Source organism: Bidens hawaiensis, unplaced genomic scaffold (assembly GCF_021521415.1).
Source record: "Bidens hawaiensis isolate Kalapana, Puna unplaced genomic scaffold, B.hawaiensis_p1.1 tig00018610_1, whole genome shotgun sequence".
Taxonomy (NCBI): Eukaryota; Viridiplantae; Streptophyta; class Magnoliopsida; order Asterales; family Asteraceae; genus Bidens; species Bidens hawaiensis.
Window position 1 is genome coordinate 130,369 of NW_027492819.1, and position 26,237 is coordinate 156,605.

Consider the following 26,237-nt stretch of genomic DNA (forward strand, 5'->3'; position numbering starts at 1 on the left):
CGTTGAAACAGAACGTCGAGTCGCAACAAACGCAAATGGATAGTGAAGGCGGAATATTTACATACCAAATTGATCAAGTTCAATATCGTATGGCGAAGTTTGTGATTCAAGAAGCTTTGCCGTTTAGCCACTTTGACAACCCTCGCTTAACCGCCATGATTCGAGATACGCTTCAACCACAATACACTCACGTAAGTCGTCATACTCTTAAACGTTATTGTTTAAAATTGTGGAAGAAGGCCAAAGAGGTACTAATTGCATATTTTGAAAATATAAATACGGGAATAAACTTAACTAGTGATGTTTGGTCGGCTCCACTTGGTCTACCCGAATCTTATCTTTGTGTCACCGCTCATTGGGTAGACCCGTCATCGTGGGAAATGATGAAACGCACCATTACTTTCGAACTCTTTGAGTATCCACATACGGGAGATAATTTGTTTGAAATTTTAGATTATGTTATAAAAACTTATAAACTAGAAAATAAAATATTTTCAATTGCATTTGATAACGCGTCGAATAATACATCGGCGGTTGATAAATTAAAATTAAAATATACGCCGATTTGCAATGGTGTATTTTTTCACTCAAGGTGTGTTGCACATATCATTAATTTAATCGTGCAAGACGGACTTGCTTCGGATGAGGTTACATCGGTTATAAACGATTTTAGAGTAATGCTACATGAAGTTTTTAAGAAAAGTAAAAAAAGACAAATGGATTATAGAAAATTTTGTAAAGATACGGGAAGAAAAGCTTTGGGAGCTAATTGGGATGTACCTCATCGATGGAATTCCACTTGCATAATGTTTCAAAGTGCTTTGAAACAAAGAGAAACTTTACAAATGTTTCATTCTAGTCTTGCCGAGAATGATTTGGCAATCCCCTTTTCAAATGAGAAAAGGGAAATTATCAATGACTTATCGACTTTTCTTGAAGTTTTTAAAACATCAACTACGAAACTATCGGGAACGTATTATCCGACAAGTCCCTTGGTTCTTTCGGAGTTATTTTTAATTTTTAACAATCTTAAAGAATTTGAAAATAAAAGTCCAATGTTTTCAAACATCATATTACCAATGAAGTTTAAATTAAAAAAATACTTTCTTGAATTACCACCGATTTTTACTTGCGCCGCCGCTTTAAGCCCAATGTTAAATGTTACGGGGGTTGAATGTGTTAGACGAAATTTTTTCAGCCTTAGATATGCATGAAGTTGACCCAAACTTTTCAACAGAGGCACAAAATGATTTTAACTTTAATTTTAAATTTATGTATGACTTTTATATAAATAAATATGGGTCAAACATACACATGCCTACGCCGGGGGGGGGGGGGGGTCTTCATCAAGTTCAAGTGCTACTAGAGTACGAGACCCCATGATTAGCCTTATGAACACCGTTCGCAACGTAACGGCTAAAAACCAAAGGGGTAACACCCTTTCAAGCGAACTAGGAAGGTATAGTGCATATGATTTCTCTACCGGTTTATCCGAAGAGGAATATGACACTTTTGATGTTTTGGCTTGGTGGAAGGTAAAGGAAACCGAGTTTCCGATTCTTGCCACCATGGCCCGTGATTTACTAACCGCCCAAGCTTCTACGGTAGCTTCGGAATCTGCCTTTTCTCTTAGTGGCAGGGTAATATCGGTGAGAAGAACAAGACTGAATTCGGAGTCGGTGGAGATGTGCATTTGCTTGAAGGATCACTTGGACTCAATCGATCGTGTTCAACACGTAACCACTCTGGAAGACGAAACACCACTTGATGTTCGAGTGCACGATGAACAAGAAGGCGTTTCTACAAGTAATTCTGATGAATAAGTCGCCACTCAATAATTACGACGAACAAGAAGGCTTTTCTAGAAATAATATGTCACAACTTTATATTTATAAGTTTAATGTTTTGTTAGTTTGTTTTTGAATATTTTAAAACATGTAACCTTTTTTTTTGAACTTCTTAAAGTAAATAAAATGAATTTTATGTTAATTGTTTTTTTTATTTAACATGTTATACAAATACGAATCGTATAACACCGCTCTTGATTATAATTCAGCATTTGACTTGCGTAAGCCAAAAGACTATAATACATAGCAAACTCAACAAATGTAACACGATACAGATTTAAGTTCACCATTACACGATACACGATACAGACTAATCAATTCAAACACGCTGACACTCATAGCATTAAGTTCAATATGTTGTTTACCATTGCTCTGTGGGTGAACAACAAAAGTAGCATGAGTCTCTTCAGAAATCAGAAGAACACAAATCATCACCTACACAAGCAGCGGAAACGAAAAACGAAAAAAAAAAATATTTTACACTGTAACCGGTTGGAACCGGTTACAGTGTAAGAACCGGTTTAGGAACCGGTCAGAACCGGTTCCACCGGTTCCGGGTCCGAGGGTTGGGGAACCGGTTCGGTTCCCTAACCGGTTCGACCATGGAACCGGTTTAAACAGTGATGTTGACTAATGGAACCGGTTCTGAACCGGTTCCGGTTCCTTTGACCAACCCGATTTGATCACCTATAGTTAGAAGTAAAAATAAAAAAGAAACAAAAATCTTAATTTCGATCTTGATCTTGGATGAAGAGTGTACTTGCCTTTTCTTGGAAGCATGATCTTCCATTTTGAACTTGTTTATATGATGAGAAAACTGAAAAAAAAAAACTTGTTGAATGGGTGAAATTGAAGTCGGAAGCAGGAGGAAGAAGAAAGCATTAAAGAAAGATATAATTGATTAAGAGGGAGGAGAAAAGGAAATAAAGCAATATATGACAAAAACCATAAACATGCACTTCACTACTTTCACCCATGTAGATTTACTTTAATACCCTTTATCCCGGCAACAGATAACAGGATTTTTACCTTTTTATCCATAGTTTATCAAATATACAAGTGGACGAGTTTATTATTAAGTAGGAGTTGGGTGAGGTTAAATCCAAAGTAACACAACATCAAGAAACAAGTTTATGCATGTTTGGATATGTTTACACGTTTCATGTGTTTATCATTCATAGGTTTAAACCTTAAAAACATATACAGTAAAGTATTTATAATTTAATAATATTGTTGGGATCGAGATATTTTATTAATTTAGCGTAATACTATTATATCGATAAATTAATAATTTACTAACTTAAATAGGTTTTAAGTTTGACCTTTAAAGTTTCAATGCAATGTACATTCACAAATTAATTAAATTTGTTAAGTTCATTGTTCTTGAGTAATTAAAAAGTTGGTTCATGGTACCAAACATAAATTACAAAACCAAGTTCAAGGCAACAATTATTCACATCTTTTTGTTCCAATACGAGAAGATAATGCCCCAACTCTTAAATGCAATGAGAAGATTAAATATGAACTTAATATATATTTGAAGTTCAACAAAAGAAAATTGATTATGGATTAATTTTTTACTAAAAGAATCGTAGAATTTGGAATCATTTGATAATTAAATTTCGTAGTTTCGTTGGGATCAATATATATGCACTAGGATTTAAAAAAAGGTTATTATTTTATTATTTTATCGACTGTGATCCAATTTTATGCTAGTCCCAAGTTGAGATTGGACTATCAAGGTTATTACTTTACCAGTTATTAATTTATAGATGTTTTATTGTATTTTATATTTTCGAAAGATTATAAATATATAAAACTAACACACTTTTAGTATCTTTTTATTTATATACTAGCTTGAGACCTATGTAGTATAAGAGTGATTGACAACGTAGGTGGGCTCACCACAAGTAGACAAAATACTTAAACCCACCAACTCACAAATCTAATAACTTAAAAACATAAATGGTAAAAGGCTTGAAAGCATCTAGTGATGGGACATCAATAGTAACGTCCAGAAGAAGTCTATATACACCGAGCACGAAGGTCGATGACCAATGTAGCATATTGTTGAGTGAAGGAAGTCTATTGTCCAACAGATAGAAGCTTCACTCACCCAAAAAGGTAAAGCCTTGCTACAACCAAGGAAAGGAGAGAGTGTCATACTCCTTTGAGTATGTGAGTTGTTCACGAGGAACCGGCTTGGTTAAAGAGTTTTAACCGGTGGGGTTTTTTATATTTAAAAAGGGTTTAGACCAAGAGAAACACACACTTAATATTCTCTATAAGGATTCACTTATTAGAACCGGTGATGCATTATAACAGGAACCAAACCGGAATCGATCATTGAATCATCCTTCTCTTAGGTATCAATTCCATCAAGTAAGTTCCTTGATTACGTTTATATACTTGATTATGATTAAAAGAACATATTAGAGTTCAATTTCTGCTCATGTTGTTATTGATATAGTCAACATATCCCTTTTTCCTTTTCCATTACAATACTCCATTTCATTTCACATGGCATTTCATTTCTTAAACGCTACCTATGTGTTAAGGATGAGAATCAATATTTATATAATCAAGAGGAGAAAGTGCATTGCAAGGTTGTTGTTGGGGAGCTCTTAATTTCTTCACATCTCCTTCTATAAGTGAACCCAATTCCATATTTAAAGTATGTCACCGAATAACTTGTCGCATTTCATCATCATCATCATCGTACTCAGTATATCCCACCAATAGCAATGCTATGGTAGGGTCTGAGGAGGGTAAGATGTAGACAGCCTTACCTCTATCCCATAGGGATAGAGAGGCTGCTTCCGGTGAGACCCTCGGCTCGATAGTAGTTTTGAATCAAGCCTTGGACATAAGACACATAACACTCAATCCTCGGGACACCGGCTGATTGGTGCATGTGCCCTTGTCTTTCGGCTATCAACGCCACCACATGATGCCTGATTAACCTTCCGCCACTTTTAACGTTATTTTCACGTGATTAGTAAAATAACGTCAAAATTAGTGCAATTTTACTTTTGCCCACCCAAGGGTTCACACATATATACATTATATGTGCGCACCGCAAGCAGGGCGTAGAATAACTTGTCGCATTTGTTCCCTAAAATCCTGAATAAGTTATGAAGCATCATAAAAACTTTAGGTTTTTTTTTGGAAAGTGTCTCTAGAATTATCTGTTTATTGCGCATTCATGTGGTGTGTGAGACCATCCGTCGCCTTCCCAACCCATAACCCCCCCCCCCCCCACTTCCCTAGGGGGCGCCTTGGAGGTTTTGGAGGTGGGTTTGCTTCCCCCACAACGATGTTGAAGATGATGGTGATTGGTTGGTCAAATATGACCGTTTGCCAACAGTTCTTTATAAAAAATATTTTTTATTTGAAACTTTAAACCTTATAAAACCCCATTTATCAATTATTTTAAGCCACAACTCCTCGTTCTCTCAAAAGTCAAAACAAATAACCCAACACACAAAAAATTTATAATAATGCATTTGTACAACCGTCCGATGCTCGGTTTTGGGCAATACACATCCACTCAACTCCCGACACCAACCAACCGGCTCAATTGAACACCACAAAACTAACTCAACCGACTCATCCAAACTAACTCAACCGGCTCAATTGAACACCACAAAACTAACTCAACCGACTCATCCAAACTTCCCGGTCGGTAATTTCAACCCCAACATGTTATCATACATGCAATTATTAGGGACGCCAAATTTCTCGGCCAATGTTTTTAACCAACCCGCCTTCTCAGTCGGTTTTGGATCGTCGATTGTTTTAGTCAAAACTCAATTAAGATAATGTAACCAAATTTGTAAAGTGAAGTTTAGTGCTGGAATGATAATAATGCTTATGAAACAATTGCAAAAAATAACACAGAGATTTATTGCGAGGAAAAGGCCTTGATCTTGGTCGGATCGTCGGCACAAAAACCCCGGGTGATGACAAATCGTCTATCACCTCTTTATTAATCAAAAATTGGTGTTACAAGGTTTGGAGGTTATGATAAGTGAGTACAAGATTGCTAAGTGTGTGTAAACTGCTATAGTAAGCTCTGTGAATTGCCTAATGAACGTGGAGTGTCAAGTGTATAACCTAACTGATCATAAGCTCGTTATTATACAAAAAAATAAAAGCTAACAACTAGTTCTATCCTTGTGCCACTCCCCCACTAGCCACGTCCAAGTCTTTTGACCATGTGCTGAATGAGCTCCATAACGTAAAAATAGGTAGACTAGGTTTTCTAGCCGTTAGACCTGTTAATTATTAACCTACACATAAGAAACAATCATTAGTAACAACCAATGCCGAGGATCATTGATCCTACGCAACCTGGAACATATCTCAAGGATAAATGATCCAAACGTTACACAAGGATAAAGTATCCTCAGCATAAAATCTATGCCCTAACATCGATGCCAGAGACACAAGACGGCGCCAGAGACGCAAGCCGATCCGTTTACGCATGACGAGCCGGTGACACAACCCGATTGAAGCAAGGTAGAAAAACCGGATCGAGCAATGGCGCTCACACAAAAAGAAAGACGAGTCCGAACCTTCATTTAAAAAAGTTGTTCAATTTTGAACACCAGAGGAGTATTTGACGCTTGCATGTTTGTGAACCATGGTCTCAGGATACCCCGAATGTGGTAAGTGGTTAACATATAACTTATTTTTTATAGCCAATTATCAACGATAAGGCATAATTTGGGAGTTTTTTTTTCCAAGTTATGAAGAAATGGGATGATTACCAACAAAGAATTCTCTATCAGGAAAATGAACCGATATAAACAACAAATGCCAATGCTTCCAAGGGATTTACAACCGAGTTTTTAACGGGTGAGGTAGTGGTCAAAATGATGCAAACTCATTTTGACGACGTTGATAGAGTACCAACAACAAAATAGAGAACATATATTTTAATTGTTGGGAGAATCTTCGTCGTCACCCTACAAATACTAGGCTACTAGCATATAGAGGTCTACGGAAACCTACAAATACTTGCATATAATAGCCTACCCTACTCATTTCTCTTTACGATTAAACTAGAAAAGCACTAAGTACACATATCTTGTGTAGTTATCATGTACAATTCATACAGCGCTCTCCATGAAAGTGACCATGTATTAAACACGTATTAATTTAGTTTATCTTAAACTCGGGCATGCTCATTTCAAAACCAAAAATGTGCCAAGAACTGCCAAACCTCACAATTTACTTATGCAGTGAGAGATAAAGAGTTCAACAGTTACATAACAATAAAAAATTATGCAAAAGTACATTACAATTATTAACCACAACTTCTGAAATGAACTCCCTTTTAACCTAATGTATTGCATTTCCAGATTGACTCCATATTACATAATAATATTATACTTGAATACTTTATAGATATGACAATTATTTAAGTAGTATAATATTTCCCCTCAAACTAAGGACGGCAAAGCTTTGATTCTGAGATGTAAATAAAATAAAATTATATGGTTTTTGTATGAGATTCGGTCGCAACCATGTTTTGGTCATTTATGCTGATGAAGAGGTTGTGTTGAGAAGCAAATGTGCTAGCAAGTTATTTATATTGCAAGACCCTAATAAGAACAACTTGCTACTTGTGGCGGCGACTAGGGTTTTAAAAAGCAGGCTGTTTCAACTATTTAACCAAGAACAGTTTGTTTAGAAGTGTCAAACACGTCTCATTAGGAGGGACGTGATATGCTATAGGTGATTACGGTTTTAGAAAACGTTAAACTACGATACAAGAATAAACCTGAATTTGTAGGGTATGTTAATTGTTTGTATAATAATAATAATAATAGACTATAAATGGAAAAATATTAAACCTGAATTTGCACACACTATACATAAAAAAATATTAATACTGCACATTATACATTTTTTCAAAATAATAATAATAATAATAATAATAATAATAATAATAACATATCATATGAATTAATAATATAAAGACCTAAACTATAAACATAAAGATTTTCCCCTTGGTCTCTTGTCTTTCGTGGCCTGACTGCCCCCAATTTGTAATTCTATTTCCAGAAAGAAAAGAAGATTGATGAATCATAATCATAATCATAATCATAATCGATCAGTTTGATTGATTATTAAGGATCACGTCAAATCGCATGAAGCTTGTTGGTCAAAGTAACATGAAATCAATCAATCACATCACACTCTCTTCTTGAACATCAGGTAAACCAACAATTTCAGATCTTTCTTCTTCTTCTTCTTCTTCATCTCTCACAATAATAATAATAATATTAACAATCATCATTTTAAGCTTGTAACTGACTGATTTAGGGATTCAATTAGTTTGCTTGTAAATGCGAATTGGGTTAAGAAGTTATTTCACTCACTTGTTGATTTGTCGGGTCATATCGAAATTCAAATTCTTTAATTGATTAGTGAACAACGAAATGTACCTAGCCTGTCAATTCTTATTGCAAAGTGGAAATGTAATTTTGAATTAATCAGTAGTTTTGCGTATTTGGATAATATTCATTTATTTCCCTAACCCGTGTTGATTAAGTGATGATATGGGAATTGGGTATTGTAAATTTATATGAGACCGACGGGGAGCAGCCTCTCTATCTCCTATGAAACTTTATGAGTTATGTGAAGAAGGTGAAACATATATTATTATTATTTAGAACGTGTAATCTTGGTTGATTTATTACACAACTACAAACATTACCAAACACACCCCGTTATCTTGGTTGATTTTCATCGTAGGCAACGATATATTCTTCGTTTGAAAAGCGTAATCTTTTTTATTATTATGTTGATTTAGGGGACTATGGAGTTTGGAAATCAAGCATCTTATGACAAGGCTTCATCCACATCTATGCAACATTTGGGCTTTTTAGATAGGTTGCATACAAAAGCCCAAAATCAACCCGAAAATAAGCTGGATGACACGATTGTAGCGGATTTAGATGTAGATTTAAGAGAAATATACTTTTTAGTTATGCATTTTTTGTCTGCGGGCCCGTGCCAAAGGACCTTTTCACAGTTTTGCAATGAACTTATGGAATATCGGCTTTTGCCTAAGAGATATCATGCTTGGTACTCAAGAAACGGTGAGGTTTCGGGAGATGAAAACGATGATGGCATTTCATTTCCTTTAAGCTATGAAGGTGTTGCACAAAGGTATTATTAATATTTGTTTATGGTTTGTGATTTATTTATTTTGGGAATAACTTGTTTTAATTTTAAATGATTTATATAACCTAAGCAATCATTGGTTAGAGTTAGACCTTCACATTAATACTATACTCGGTTCGAAACCCTTGTATTACATGGGTTGAATAAAGGGAATATTAAATTTTTAGTTATGAAGATTTGGGAACTATAAAACCATATTTCGAGATAAAATATGATTGAAATTACATACAAGTTAACTACTAACCCATATATTGGAAATCAAATATCGGACATAAGTTACTATATATAATTTAATATATTTAACATATTATGTTTTATTACTATAAATACGAAGGGGTGAAATAAGATAAATGGAAAAAAGAATCTTGGGCTCACAGAAAAGTGACACCTGGCACAACCAGTTATTTATTTTGCATAGTTTTTTAAAAAGAACAGGATTATATGATTATCGAAAATTTTCGTTTTTATGTAAATCAGTTTCTAGTTTCATTTATACCAAATTGACCAAGAAGATGTTAAATGACTGAAATCTTCTTCATTTTTTTGACATTTTTGAATTTTACTGACTTTGACCTTTTGGATTGACTTTGGACATGTTGACGTCTTAGGTATTCTCATATTGAAAAGGATCACTTGGTGCAGTTGTTGAAACAATTAATCTTGCATGTGGCCCCGTCTAGGGGTATATTTGGAAAAACACCACCAACTGCTGCTGATGTTCCTACTCTTCTTGGAACTGGCACATTTTCACTTCTTGGAGGTATGGCGTTCTAAGAACTCGTTAAGATAGCATTAAAATTTAAATATAAATCATGTTATAATCGGTAATCAAGTTACCATAATACATTGTTTGGTTTATATAGCAACAAAAATAAATCATTTTAAGTTTAGGTTTGAACTATTCAATAGCATTAAGTACTTTGAAAGCCTAAGATCAAGATAACGGTAAACATAAAGCAATTGGTAATCAAATTACAATAATACATTCTGCGGTTTAAATAACCACAAAAATGTGACTTTTTTAAACCACGTGAGTTTAGTTTTGAAATATTTAATATTATTAAGTACTAAGAAAGCTTGTGCCAGATTATAATCGAACAATAAGAATAAAACAGTCATATTATACTTTATTGACATATAAATTTACAATAAATTCTTTTTTCTATTAAGTAGTGACAAAAATGAAAATTTTATCAACTATGCAAAAGATTGAAATAAAAAAAATTACATATTAAAAAATCACGACAAAATTTAGGGGCGCCAATTGTGTCGGGTTGGTGGATAATAATCAAGTTGTAAATGTGATAATAGGGTTGGTGGGTTGTAAAAAATGGGTTAAATGGGTCAAGAACGGGTTAGTGGGTAGACCTGTTTAACTAAACAAGTTGGGGAGTCAACTTGTTCAACTTAATGGGTTATACATGTCAGCCAGAAAAAGACTTGTTTAATTAAACAGGTAAACCCAAACGCAACTTATTTTTCAAACAAGTCAAGTATGCCAACCTAAAACTCGATTATAAACGAGTTAGCTGGTTGACATTTTTAACTAAACAAGTTGGTGGTCGACCTGTTTAACTCAACGGGTTATACAAGTCAATTCAAACACGACCCATTTATTTAAACACGTCAACCCGAACATGACTCATTTTTAAACAAGTTTAAATGCCCACCCAAAACCTGATTATCTTCGGGCCGTGTCAAAAGTTGCCACCCCTACAATGTTCATTCTTGGCCTTTAATGAGTGAATGCATTTTATTTACTATCGTATTATGTTATATAGGCGCCAAAAATGAAGCGGGCTCAAATGTTAAGCCTTTGCCATCATATCTTCGGTGGCCCCACATGCAGGCTGACCAGGTTCGAGGGATTGGATTGAGGGAAATTGGAGGTGGTTTTCCAAAACACCATCGGGCCCCATCTATTAGGTTTGCATCTTATGCTATTGCTAAACCGTCAACGATGGTGCAAAAAATGCAAAATATAAAGAAATTAAGAGGACACCGGGATGCTGTTTATTGTGGTAAGTTAATAATTTTCGTTAAATTTTTTTTATTTGAACATATATTACTCTATTCAGTTGTTTATATGATTGTTATTATACAAGATTAAAAGTTGTTTATAATGATTTTCAGCAATATTTGATCGCACCGGGAGATATGTGATTACAGGATCAGATGACCGTTTGGTCAAAATTTGGTCAATGGAAACAGCCTTTTGTCTTGCCAGCTGTCGAGGACATGAAGTGTGTTAATTTTTTATATTTTTTTATTGCTATCATATTCATATCACAATGTTTATTAATTGTTCTTATAATATAGGGTGATATTACTGACTTAGCAGTAAATTTAAACAATACTTTAGTGGCATCCGCATCAAATGACTACAATATTCGTGTTGTAAGTATTGTTTACACTAATTAAACATTCGCATTTTTCTCTTTTTGTCTTATTTGTTAGGCTCGTTGCTAGTTGTAACTTGTTACTAATTGTAAGTAATTTTGTGTATTTTTTTAGTGGCGGATGCCAGATGGGATGCCTATTTCAGTTTTGCGGGGACATACTGGTGCGGTTACCGCCATTGCATTTAGCCCAAGACATAATTCTGTTTTTCAGATTTTATCGTAAGTATCTTAGTGTGCGTGTGTGCCAAGGGGTGTAACCAAGCCCAGCCCGAGCTTGAGCTTGAGATTGACTAGGCTTAAGCTCGGCTCGTTGATAGTTTTTGAAGTTGGAGCTCGGCTCAATTCATGTTGTATTTCTTAAGCTCGAGCTCGGCTTGTTAATAATTATTCAAGCTAAGCTGGAGCTTGGCTCATTTATTATTTATTAATTAATTTATTTACGTTTTTAATTATTTTTTTTTATAATTATACATTTTGTACATAACTATATATACATTATGAGGAGGGTTCAAATAAAAATCACTAAGCATTTTATTTTATCATTCTTTTGATATGCTATTAATCTTTACCAAAACAAAAAATAAATAAAAAAATGTATGTAGTTCGCGAAAGTACGTATATGTTGCTCGTAATCTACATATATTTACCTCGTTTGAGATACACGTATGTACTTCCGCAATGTACATATCTTTTCTATTTATTTTTTATTTTGGCAAAGATTTATAACACATAAAAAGAATGAAAAAATAAAAATGATTAAATTAGTGTTTAAAAATGGTTTCACGAGTTCCAAGTTAAATGTGATTTTCGTTGGAACCCTGCCCTATATACTATTTAGTTATTTCTATCATAATTTTTTATATAATAACTGTGATTATATAAATATATATTTAGCACATTAAATAAAAATTATAAAAAAAGGCTCGTTTCGCCAGCTCGAGCTTGATTAAGCTTGGGTCGATTCAAGCTTTTAGCGAGCCGATATCAAGCAGCTCACGAGTGGCTTAGCTCATTTACACCCTTAGTTTTGCGGGTTTGGACATTTTTTTTAAAAGCATAATTTTGAATTAAAGTTTAAAAAATGGTAAGAAATGTTCATGAATATAATACACACAACTTTATATTTCTAAAACATTTTTAAATAAATAAATAAATGTTACGGCTGGTTTAGTTTACACGGCTGGTTACCCAGTTTTAAACGATAAACTGAACCTTAATCTGTCAAACCGTTAGATATTTATGTGTGTGCCTTTGTGTGGAAGTAACCGATTATTAATTGTATTTGACATATGCAGATCGTCTGATGATGGCACATGTAGAATTTGGGATGCTAGATATACCCAGGGTTGTGCAAGAGTTTACGTCCCGAGGCGAACAGATGATGTAGCTGGTTAGTAGTTGAGCAGTTGTGAATTTTATAGATTTGTTAATATTTTAATTAAAACATTTTCAAATTAATTTATTTTTATAGGGAGTAACAGCGGTCCGTCATCAAGTACTAGCAATCCACAAAACAATCAAATATTATGTTGTGCTTACAATGCCAACGGAACCATTTTTGTTACCGGGAGCTCGGATACATTTGCTAGGGTTTGGAGCGCATGTAAACCGAATATAGATGATTCACAGCAACCGGTTCATGAAATTGATGTATTGGCAGGCCATGAAAATGATGTGAATTATGTGCAATTCAGGTTAGTTAGTTTGTATTTTTTTTAATTGTGTATATATTGGAAAATATATTTGGTTATTTATTTAATTATTTTGTTTTGCAGCGGTTGTGCTGTGGCTTCGAGGTCGTTGACGTTAGACACCTCAACAGATGAAAAAGTACCAAAATTAAAAACTTTATGGTTTGTTATATATTTTTCCTTTTCTTTTTTAAATTTTCATATGGTTGTATTTGGTCACTATAATAATTCTAATTTTTTAAATGAGCAGGTATAGTCATGACAATATTGTTACGTGTTCCCGTGATGGCAGTGCGATTATTTGGATTCTCAAATCGCGTAAATCCCATGTCAGTTTTATTGTTATTATTAATTTATAATTTTTATTTTTATTGACAAACATAATAATTGATTTGTTACAGGGAAAAGTTGGAAGGTGGACACGAGCATATCATTTGAAAGTCCCCCCTCCACCAATGCCACCTCAGCCACGCCGTGGAGGTCCACGTCAGCGGTTTCTTCCAACTCCTCGTGGGGTTAATATGATTGTATGGAGTCTTGATAATCGTTTTGTGCTTGCCGCCATCATGGGTAAAATTTACTTTTACATGTTTATTGATGCACACACACACACACAAATTGGTTTATTGTATTCAAATATATTTTGTTCAGATTGCAGAATATGTGTTTGGAATGCTAGCGATGGTCGTTTGGTACATTCCTTGACCGGTCATAGTGAATCTGTAAGTTATACAAAACTCATTTTCTGCAAGTTGACTTTTACTCAATTAGGTCGGTCAACAAACATCATTCCCGTAAATTTCTGTTTTGTTATGCATGCAGACCTATGTTTTGGATGTTCATCCTTTTAATCCCCGGATTGCAATGAGTTCCGGGTATGATGGGAAGACGATAATTTGGGATGTAAGTTACTATTATTTTAACCCTTTCAGATTATTACATAGGTAATCAGTTTACTCAAATTTATGTTCCGGTAAGGCGGTAATATTGTATTTTCTCAATTCTCACTCATGAAAAGTTTTTGTTCAAGGTAACGAACCTGAAATGGTCATTTTCACAGTGTTCTATTTATTGCTCCCATGTGCCAAGATTATTAATTACTGAAAAGAAAGAAACTATAAGTTTGTAACCTTTTACTCACTCTCCAAAATTTGATCACAAACAAAACACACAATTTAAGATATGTACAATGATGCAGAACTTAATTAGCGGATTGCCAAATTTACATTTTTACTCTTAAGTCATGTATAGGGGTGTAAACGAGCCGAACCGAGTCTGAGCTCGACTAGGCTCAAGTTGGCTCGTGAGTAGTTTTTCAAGCTCGAGTCGGCTTAGCTTGTTTATTGTTTGTTAATAAATCTATATACATTTTAAGTTATTTTCAATATATAGTTTATGCATAACATAATATATACTCCCTCCGTCCCTCTTTAAGTGTCATGGTTTGACAAACACAAGTTCAAGGTAGATTGAATGATTATGGACGCTTTTAATGGGACGGAGGGAGTATTATTTTGTTGTTTTTATCATTGATTTGTATATAATAATAGTTATTTTATAATTAGTATATTAAATAATAGTTATATGAATAATAGGCTCATTTTGGCTCGCGAGCCAGCACGAGCTAGATAAGTGAAAATCGGGCTCGACTCGTTTATTGAATGAGCTTATGTTTAAGCCCATTTAAGCTCAGCTTGGTTCGAGCCTTTAGCGAGTAGATCTCGAGTAGCTCACATGCAATTTTTCTTATTTAAACCCCTAGATTCCAATTTTTTTTGGAAATCTTACAAGATTAAATGATAAGGGTAAAATAGGAAATTTGGTAAATTGTTAATCCATACTAAGAATCGGCCCATTTATTATAGGACAAACTAAGAAACCTGTGGACAATAATTTTTGGGACCGGGGGGGGGGGGGGGGGGGGAACTTTTTCTAAGTTAGAAAATAATATATTACCTAAAATATAAATTTGAGAAAACTCAGTTGCCTCTATACAATTACCACATTGTTGTTATTACTTGATCTTATGTTTGTGTGATATCTTTTTAGATTTGGGAAGGCATACCTATTCGTGTATACGAAATTGGACGTTTTAAGTTGGTTGATGGAAAATTTTCCCCGTAAGTGACGTGTGAAGTTTGGTTAACTTTTTTGGTCTTCATGTATGTGAATTTTGACATGTGTTAAATGAATTAATATTATAGGGATGGGACTTCAGTTGTGCTTTCTGATGATGTTGGGCAAATATATTTGCTAAATACGGGTCAAGGAGAGTCCCAAAAGGATGCCAAATATGATCAGTTTTTTCTTGGTGATTATCGGCCTCTTGGACGGGATGCTCATGGACACGCCATTGATGAGGTCAGTTGCCAATGATTGTGCACACACACACATAGGGACTCATTCTTTTCAGAGCCAGTTTATGTTGAGAACTGCGAGAACCGCATAAAGCACTTGTATGTAGGCAGATATGAAATCGTCTTTTGCATAACACTTAAAGTAAGAGGTACAAGTGCATTATGCGGTTCTCGCAGTTCTCAACATGTTTCTTGGTTCTTATTAACAATTCCCTACTTATATACATATATGTGCGCGCACACGCGCACACACACACACACATATATAGGGGAAGGTTAACGTACAAATGAAATTAACGAGCTAAACGTGAGAATCAAGTAGAGTAATTATGTAATTACATCATAGAGTAATTATCATAGAGTAATTACATAATTACTCTACTTGTATATATAATTACTCTATTTGTATATATATAAGTTTTATAGTTTGTTAATTATGCATTATGTGTATGTTAAAAATGTTATTATTTTTTATATATCAATATGTGTAACAATTTAAAATAAGTTTAGAAAAAGTAACATGAGCTGGCTCAAGCTTTTTACGAATTACGAGCTAAGTTCAAGCTCAACATTTCAGCTCGTTAAGATAAATGAGTCAAGCTTGAGCAGTTGAGCCCGCTGGGTAATATTTTAAATAGTTGTTTTAAAGGGAAATGGGCTGAATCTAACATGTCAAGGATTACCCAAAATGTATTAAAAATGCGTAAACCTGCTAAATCGTTTTTCGTTATGGTAAACGGGTTAAATTGTTATATTTTGTCTCTAATTTATCAAATTGGTGGGTAATATTAATTTTTTTTATATTAATTTTGTTGGATTTAAAGTTGCAAGTTTACCCTTGGGATTTAGGAAGAACTAAGTTGTTTCAGTAAGCTTTATCTGCGTTTGCTTATAGCATAAACTGTTTAAATAAGCAATCTTGGTATCCCTTAAATTGTTTTCATTCTAAGATTAATTTAGATTGTAATAATATAGTTTTCTTAATAATAATAATAATAATTTATACATTGATTATTTGTATCATTCATGCAGGAGACACAACTTGCTCCCTACAGAAGGAATATTCAAGATGCTCTTTGTGACTCAAGTATGCTAATTAATTATTCTGCTTCTTTTTTTAATAATTTTTTCCAGAACTACTATGATATAAAACAAGTTACATTTTATTATCATTGTAGCTACGGGTGACATTTTCAACCACTAGCCCCTCATATTTTACTTATTTTCTTAAATGGCATTTAGTAGTCATTTTAGTGTATGCGTATATACAAAATGGCATCTGATTGATGTTTAATAAATACTTTTTTTTAAAGAAAAATCATTTTTCAAACTTGTAAATAAGTTTTTTTTTCTATATGTGGCATCTCATGTGGCAGCACCTAACCTTAGCTACTCGAGATTGGCCCGCTTATAACTTGAATCGAGAGCTTGAGCCTAAATAAGCCCATTATTTATATATATTTTATGTAATATAAACAAGCCCATTATTTTATAAACAAGCCCTTTATTTATATATATTTTATGTAATATAAATGTATATAATAAGTTTTTATATACTCAAATAATGATAAAAAGTACTAAATAATATATATTATGTTATATATAAAACTTATGATTAAATATATATATATATATAGGGTGCAGTTACTGTACGCTAATGCCTTAACGTACGGTAGGTACGCGAGGCGCTCAAAGGCAAAAAACAAAGGCAAAACCCTAAAACGCTCAGAAAATGCTCACAAAACTTAAACGCTCAGCAAACGCTCAAAAAACGGTCTTCGTGAAAAAAGTGAAAAATTGATCGATTAACCATCCAAAACTGTTTTTTTCGGTGAACAAATGATTGATTGGATATGTATTGACGATTCCGAGATGTTTGGATGTGATTTCATGGATCGATTCGTGAAATAATGAATTCGCGTACGTAATGTACGTTAAGCATTAGTGTATTGGATCTTTTTCTATATATATGTATACATATATATATATAAATAATTAAAATGTAAATAAATTATTTAATAAATGTTAAATGAGTTGCCCCGAGCTTGAGCTTACTTTACGAGCCGATATTAGTCGGGCTTGGCTCGTCTCGTCTCGTTTATTTTACATTATAGTTTTTATAACAATTTTTTTATGTTAGGCATGCTTCCATATCCCGAACCGTATCAGAGTAACTACCAAAGGCGGCGGCTAGGGGCACTTAAATTAGAGTGGCGTCCCCCATCTCTAAAATTTGCAATCGGTACAGATATTGGTTTAGGTCAAGAGTATCAAATGTTACCTTTGGCTGACTTAGATGTGGTGGTGGAGCCGCTACCGGAGTTTTTGGACGCCATGTTTTGGGAACCGGAAAATGACATCATCATCGACAGTACGGATTCAGAATATAATGTTACCGATGATAGTGAAGATGAGCAAGCAAGTTTAAGTAACAACTCAGGTGATGCAGTGGATAGCAGTGGTGGAAATAATATTGATGATGGGTCGTCCCGACGGCGGTCAAAAAGAAAGAAACCGAAGGATGTAAGTGTAATATGTTGAACTAGAGGGGGGAGATTGACCCATTTATGGATAGACGGGTTGATTTGGTCTAACCCAAACATCACCTGTAATTTTATTCATGCCAAAAACATCAACCCTAACTCGCACACTTAATATCGTGCAACCCGAACATTACCCGAAGACCCGTAAAACCCATTCATCTAAACGGGTTGACAAATTGTTTAAATGGGTCATAAACGGGTTAGCGGGTTGAATTGCTCTACTAGAACACTGATCCATACTTTTATTCGTGTCAAGAACATCAACCCTAATCCACACACTTAAAATCATGATACCCGGACACAAAGCAGTTTAACCCTTTTATCTACACGTCATGGGTTGGTGCGTAATTATTAAGTTTTAAACAAGTTAATCATATTTTATTGGTTGTAAAAAAAGGGTTTAAACGGGTTAGTGGGTCAACCTGAAAAACTAAACGGGCCAACCCGAAAACGACCCTTTTAGTTGAACATGCCAGCCCAAGCACAGCTTGTCTTTTTAATGGGTTGGATATGCCAACTCAAAACCTGATTGTTTTCATTTCGTGTTCGGGTCTCCTAGTTATAATAGCTTCCAATGGGTCAAATGGGTTACATTTAGAGGTAGAAAAATGGGTGTTGCGAGAACAGGTCAAACAGGCCCATAAAAATGGACCAACTGGGTTGGGTCGACCCGCTATTTTCTTGTCTTTTTTAAAATTATAAATGCAATGTTAAACTGCCCATTTTGGCTTTAACCTACCCCACCTATCGTTTAATTCCTAACTAAATAATATTAATAATAACACATATTTTCAGGTGGAATGGACATCTTCATCCGGCCGGCGCGTTAAAAGAAAGAACACTAATGAGCACGAAGGGACATCCTCAAGAAACAAACGTTCAAAAAAATCAAAAAACAACCGCAACCCGAAGGTGTCATTATCACGACCTCAACGGGTTTCCACACGAAATGGTAAAAAAATCTCATCACAAGCTTTTGAAGATGACGAAGAATATGATGATGACGTGTATTCTTCAGAAAGTGAGACCGAGCCAGATATTGAAGAAGAAGAAGAAGAAGAAAAAGAAGAACAAGAAAAAGAACAAGAAGAAAAACCAAAGGTTTCAATCCCACCACCTGAGTCGAAACTGAAATTGGTAGTAAAATTCTCCCTCTCAAAAAAATTACCAATTCCCCAAAATACCCCAATTACCCTTAGTCAATCCAATGAACCATCATCATCTTCAAAGGTAGAAGAGGAAATTTCAAAACCATCTGAAAGCCATAAAACAACAAAGCCAACAATAATAAGAATTAAACAAGTGAAAAAAGAAGAGGATGTTAAGCCAACAGGTGGTGAGTGCTCTCAAGTGAAAAATGAAGATATCGGGCCTCAAAAGAGAAAGACGATTAAGTTGAAGTTCAAAAGTCAAAGTACCAAAGAAAAGGATAGTTTGACCGAAGTTGACTCGATGAAATTTCAGTCGGGTTCTCGTGAAACGAACGATGCACCTCAAAATCATAAAAATCAACTGCATTTGATTTCATCTGGTGGTTCTATGGCAAGTGGCTCGGGAAGCAAGTCAAACGGTCAAATCAGCAAAACCAACTGGCTGTTGTTGTCGGGTCAAGAAGGGAGATGTCGGTATATTCCTCAACTAGGCGATGAAGTTGCATACTTGAGACAGGTATTGACGAAATGCCTCTTTAACATTGTAGAAAAAATACATAAGTTTCAGGTCATCTAAGTATCAATTTGGTTTTATTTATGCTGCCAAAACTTACGGGAAGGTTGTAAAATGACAACAATATCCCTGACTTTGTAGAAAAAAACAAAATTTTAGGCCATCCAAGTATCAATTTAGTCTTATTTATGCTGCCAAAAACTTGGCAGACAATTGTAAAATGATAAAATTGCCCCTAACTTAGTAGGGGAAAAACAAAATTTTTGGCATTCTAGGTATCCATTTGGTCTTATTTATGCTGGCAAAAACTAGCTGGAAGATTGTAAAATGACAATTATATCCTTTACTTTTATAAAAGTAAGGATTCTTTTAACCAATAACATGTTTACATGTCATCCAACGTAATTATGTTTTCCCTTAGGAGGGCCGTCACCTTTCAAGTTTTTTTCTGGAATTCGTATAAGTGAAACCTTATTTATACATTATTTATGTTATATTTATAATTCATTAATTAGGTAATTAAGACATTCTTTTATATTTCAGGGTCATCAAGAGTACATAATATCAGGCAACTCATTAGGACGTGAGCCATGGAAATTATTTAAGGAAAAAATTATTAGAGACGTGGAAATTTGTTCGGTTGAAGATTTGGATTACACAACGCTGGCTGGCTCAGGGGAAAGCGGTTGTAAACTCAAGCTTAAATTTATTGATCCTTCATCTAACGTGTACGGTCAAATATTCGCGTTGACTTTACCGGAGTTGGACTTTCCCGATTTCTTGGTTGAGAGAACGCGTTATGAAAATTCACTTGAGAGAAATTGGAATGTTGGTGAGAAATGTACCGTGTGGTGGCGGGATGAGGGTGGTGGTGGTGGTGGAAGTTTGTGGGCCGGTTCGGTTGAGTCAATCAGTGATAAATCGGTTGACTTTCCCGGAAGTCAATGGGAAAGATTTCTTGTTAAATATGCAGACGGTACTCTTGACCCAATAAGGCATAGCCCGTGGGAATTATTAGATAAAGATAGTGAATGGGAGCAGCCCAGGATTGATCCGGATATTAGAAAAATGATGCTTTCTTTGCTTTCAAAGTTAGAGCATACGGCTAGGGGCAATCAGGTAATTTTACTTTTTCAGGTTGGTAAAAAGTTAAACGGGTCAGGTCTAGTCGACTCGAAATACACACACACAAAAAAAAAGACAAATGATAAATATAATAAATAAAAGGTTACCTCAGAAAGTTGAAAATAATGTAGTGCTTTTAGTTTTATAAATAGTTGATTATGAAAAGGTTAGCGTAAATTTCGCATTGTGAAAAAGCTATCTTTATTTCATTATTAAAAAGACACGAAATTAAAAATGAAAAATCTTATGATAGGTTTAATTTTGTAAAACAATTTTACCTATTTTTGGGACGAACAGTGTAACTTTGAAAAAATTGGGGACTAAACATGCAATATGGTCAAATCACAGGGACCATCCCCATGTATTATAAAGATTCATGATGAAACTGAATATTATACTTGTAAACTTGCAGGACAAGTATGGAATTATGAAGTTAAAACAAACTTCAGAGAGGCTGGACTTTATAAACAGGTAAAGCTTTTGACTTTCCTAGCTCTTTGACTTTTGAAGTCAACTCTACAACTCTAGTTCCCTTTACTTTTTATAAATCTTACTTTCAGGTTTCCGGTTCCGTTAACTCTCGAGATCATCGAGCTAAGATTAAAAAACTTCTATTATCGAAGCTTTGACGCGATGAAACATGACATCAGCGTGATGCTAGCGAATGTCCGTACCTATTTTGCAAAACACACGGAAATGTTGGGGAAAATGACGCGTCTTTCGGAATGGTTTGACAGAAAATTATCAGAATTGTAGGGAAATAAAATGTTTTGTTAACTTAGGAACATATTGTTATAATGTGACAGGGTTTAAATATAGGTGCAACATGCAAGTCCATATATTTGGGCTGAATCGGTTTTGTTGAGACCAAACAAAAATAGATTGTTTGAGTTGTATTTTTATTATGCACAAACTAATTTATATATGGGAATGCACACAATTTGCAACCTTTTTGGCCAGATGGTTATATAAACATATCATTTTTTTTCTCTCTCAATTTTTTTATAAGTTATAAATTACATTTATAAGTTTGAATAATAATAAAAGCATCGTGTCATTATAACCGCTTAAAGAAGTTCTTCAGTTTTATATTTAGTAACAATTATAATTCATTACTTGAAAACTCATGAAAGACAAATAATTCATTGATAACCAACAAGATCAGGTAAATCATAGCTCGTTTCTTCACTGCTAACCAAGAAGATCAGCTCAATCGTACCTAGCTGAATCATACTGTTGTAGAACCTACATCGTAATTTATGGTGGATCCAAAATCCAAATACGATGCCTACTATGTTTATGGTGGACTTGTACGCTTGAGATGAAGATGCACCTAAAATACGGTGGTCTAGTCATTTTTTTTTGTGTGTGTATCGGGCACACGATCCCACCTCCATCTTCACGGTCAATTCTTCACGTATGTATATATATCTTCCATTTGCCAATGTAGTACTATCTATACATGAAGACATCTCAAATTATGTATTTTACTTCAATTTAAACATAACACACACAGGCACATCAATTGCCCAAAGTCTTCTAATGCTCTCAAGCTCCAAATTAACCTACAAAAGGAGCTCTAAACAAAGTAAATAATGTGCGGCAAGATTGCCAAAAAGAAGTAATGCCAAACCTGAACACCCGACTTGTGTTGAGATCACATGCTAAAAAGAAAGCATCTCAGATTCCTGACTCTCTGATGAAAATAGCATCGTCTGTGTTAAATTAGTTGAATTAAGTATTTAATAAGAATAATAATTAACTTTGATTATTCAACTAATTTATGATAACTAATTTTTAATAAGAATAATAATTTATGTTGATTAAAGGGGCCCTATTAGAATGGGCATATCACGTGCTAATATTCTTTTGGGCATATGAGGCTCTATTTTAATCCATGTTTCGATATAAATCTTATTCAAAATCGTAAAACACGTGCCAGGGCATATCACTTCACTTTTTGGATTTTCTCTTTTGGTTCATATAACGAGTGTGATATCGTACTAGTACTATACTGAACCAAGCAAATACGTATCAAATTTCCATCACGTGCTTGTGACGTGGCAGAGCGTTTTCTACACTTTTTAGTTAACCCACAATACATAGTCTTAGAACCACACTTGATATGGAAGTATACAAAGACAATAATGGTGATCATGTAATAATGAATCTTAGTTGACCCTAATTTAAATCCGACTATTAATAGTTTAGCTTATTAAATTACAGAGAGTTCGAACTAGGACTGCTTTAATTAAAGTGTTTAAACTTTGACTTTTTTTAGTAATTTTAGTTGTCTAGCTCAGGCTCAACGCCTCAACTTATATATCATTTACCTTTTACCTTCTAAAATTATACACACACACACTATGTTAGAAACTCGTGTATTCCACTAGTTGAATAAAGAAAATATTAAACAATTAGTAATGAAGATTTAGAAATTATAAAACGATGTTTTAAGATAAGATATGATTGAAAGTGGATTGTGAGGTGAAAAACAATTCTCTTCTTAAATATAATTTGTTTCAAACTGAAATCAAATTTCTTTAACTTTGCTAGTTACAAAGTTATTCATTACGAAGAGGTTAAATGTGAAATAAGAGAAAGGATAAACGTACAATGGGTTGGACTCAAAACACCATGACATGCGAAAGTAGATTCTTACTTATTTAGGGGTGGGTTAGTGTACTAAATGTGCGAATTGAAGGATATAACAAATCTGGAGGTGGGAATTTCGCAATTCAAATCAAAGGAAAACAAAAGTCACGTGGTGGCAATCTTGTAATTATACCCACTTAATTACACTATTTATAAAATTAATTACACTAGTTATAAAAAATAATTGTCCTACTTTTAAAAAATATAATAAGCTACAAATGAAAAAAAAACCAACTAATTACACGTAAATATTTGCACAATTAGAGTAATTATTTAATCATAACTAGAGTAATTATGATATCCCCTATTTTAAATTTAAAAAAGTTGTATAGTTAATCTACTTATGAAAGAAATTACTCTAGTTATATGTTTATGCGCAATATATAGTTACATAATTACTCTATTTATGATAAAAAATAATCTAGTTGTATGCTTAGTTAAAATATCCAATTATATAATTATTTTACTTATGAAAGGAATTGTTGTTTCTAAACATTTTTTTTATTATTAAATAAGTTCTACATGTGTTTACATATAAAATGAGTTTTTATAAAAAAATTTACATGTAAAACATATGGTTTTTCAGATCTTATTTTTTTTATGATTCCCCAATAAACCTGCCATATGAATATGTAAAGAACCCCAATTTATGCTTTCACCCTAACTAAAAAATAAATAAATAAATAATAATAATAATAATAATAATAATAATAATAATAATAATAATAAAACAGTTCACTAATATGTAAAATGAGTCATGAGCCATCCTCCAAGAATATTTGCACACAACTTATTTTTATCTAGTTTTGACTTTTATATATGTTCTTAACATGTTGTCAAAGAAGATATTAATCTGTTTCAATCATTAGTCATTAAGTAGAAGTATATATATCATTGAAATTTAAGCATGTTATGACAAGAAACATATGTAAGGTCAAATAGCATAACCAAACACTATATAACATGGACAATGAATGAATCTTGTCATATGATGTCTTATGACCCACTTTTTGAGGGTCCAATCACATGATATTGTATGATACATAATAATCGACACATGTTTGGGCGTGTTATGCAATAACTTAAGCATGCCTCATGGTCGTTGCTAATCACATGCCATTCCACTAAACCTGTGTGCCTAATACATGTTATGTGAGAAACCAACTTTGATCGCTTTCATGGATAATGATTCGATGTTTGGAGCGTGCTTTCTTATTCAGTTAAGTCAGGCTGTGTAAAAAAAGTAAATAGTAAGGTTAATATAATAAAAACACAAAATGTAATAACATTATTGTATCCCTTCTTTTTATATACTTGTATATTATTTGTATAGAGTTTGATATGCTTATAATCTAAAAATATACACTTGCTTAGAGAACTAGATGTTCAACTCAAATTTAACGGTTAGTCGTGTATAAAACATGGTTTTTTTTATTTTGTTTAATAATATCATCACGTAAACATTAAATAAATTAGGTTAAAGCAGTCTATACTACGTATGATCGCACACAATTTTCTTCAATTTAATGCCTAGCAATTTGAAGGGAGAAAGCACATTCATAATTGATTGGCAAATTATTTCAAGTTATTATTATAAAAGTAAGGTTTAGATCAAATACAAATGAAAATAACGTGCTAAATGTGAGAATTAAGTAGTCTAATTATATATATACAACTAAAGTAACTATCTAATTACACATAGAGTAATTATAATTACTACATAATATAATTACAATGATAATGTGCTACCTCACCCCAACCAAATCCATCACTAGTGATGAAATATAGTGAGGGTGGTGGTGTGATGGAATTTGTGTTATAATAAGGCACTTGATTGGCCGGTCCCCACACAACGATCACTTTTCCAAGCGTGATCACCGCCACGCTTTCCCCCCCACCAAGCGTGATGGGGGACCGGCGACGGTGTTCCACGCTCTACCACGCTTGGCGGGAGCCCCATCACGCACCACCCCATCCGCCCTTGTTATATCTTAAAACAAGCTAAAAAAATATAAAGAAGAAAAGGCTAATAACAAATACGGTAATTCCTTATTACTACAAGAAAAAGATTAGTAAGAGGTAGGATGTTCAAACCTCACTATCACCAATTTATATGGAAGATATGAGGGATGAATCTGGCTTGCCAGGGTTCGAGTCCTGATCTCACCCGGTTTTACCGGCTCCTCGCTGTCATTCCGTTTGGCGGGCGTGGGGGTCGGGTTCTATCCGGGGAATTCCTCAATAGGTGGACCGCTAAAGGCTCTGTCCATCAGGACTCGTGGCCAGCTTGGGTTATCTTTAGCCAATGGGGGCCGCGCTCGGAGTACTCTACGTTACTTAGTTGGTCGTTTAAAAAAAAAGAAAAAGTAAGTAGAGTTGAATGTTGAGTGACGTGGTTGGACGGTGACGAGATTGACGGCGATGCCTGTTAACCGAGCCAATTACATTAATGTGAACTAGTAGTTAGCACAAAACGAGAACTTTGATTTTCATCCTTGTGGTTGTTATTTGCTATTTCAGTTCATAAGTTTAAAATTTTCTATTTCCATCCATAAAGATTCATTTACAGTGCACTTTTTATCTATGAGGCTTCGTTTTCATTCCAATTTCCGTCTCTGTGTTTCTTAAAATATGTTACTTCAATCCAAAATATGTTAGTGAAAGAATCGCAATGAAAATGAAACCTTATAGACAAAAAGTGCAAACTTTAAAAATATTAAACCAAAATGGCAAATTTGAACAAAACACGTGAATG

General features: G+C 34.0%; 1 protein-coding gene across 1 annotated transcript; it reads left to right on the plus strand.

The window, feature by feature from the left end:
• Positions 1-7,954: 7,954 nt before the first annotated feature.
• On the plus strand, positions 7,955-21,786 carry LOC143556546 (uncharacterized). The gene is made up of 22 exons (XM_077045836.1): positions 7,955-8,072; positions 8,671-9,029; positions 9,653-9,804; positions 10,826-11,065; positions 11,178-11,287; positions 11,364-11,441; positions 11,559-11,665; positions 12,742-12,836; positions 12,918-13,140; positions 13,222-13,299; positions 13,388-13,466; positions 13,539-13,707; positions 13,789-13,859; positions 13,960-14,040; positions 15,187-15,257; positions 15,342-15,498; positions 16,527-16,581; positions 17,635-18,017; positions 18,833-19,705; positions 20,246-20,821; positions 21,240-21,298; positions 21,388-21,786. The coding sequence occupies exons 2-22, from the start codon at positions 8,677-8,679 to the stop codon at positions 21,581-21,583; spliced, it is 4,206 nt and encodes a 1,401-aa protein (XP_076901951.1). The 5' UTR covers positions 7,955-8,072; positions 8,671-8,676; the 3' UTR covers positions 21,584-21,786.
• The last annotated feature ends 4,451 nt before the right edge of the window (positions 21,787-26,237 follow it).

Coding starts and splice junctions, on each gene's coding strand:
- LOC143556546 (XM_077045836.1), top strand. CDS start 8,677: ATGGAGTTTGGAAATCAAGCATCTTATGACAAGGCTTCATCCACATCT. Junction 9,030..9,652: donor TATGAAGGTGTTGCACAAAG/GTATTATTAATA, acceptor TTGACGTCTTAG/GTATTCTCATATTGAAAAGG. Junction 13,467..13,538: donor TCAAATCGCGTAAATCCCAT/GTCAGTTTTATT, acceptor GATTTGTTACAG/GGAAAAGTTGGAAGGTGGAC.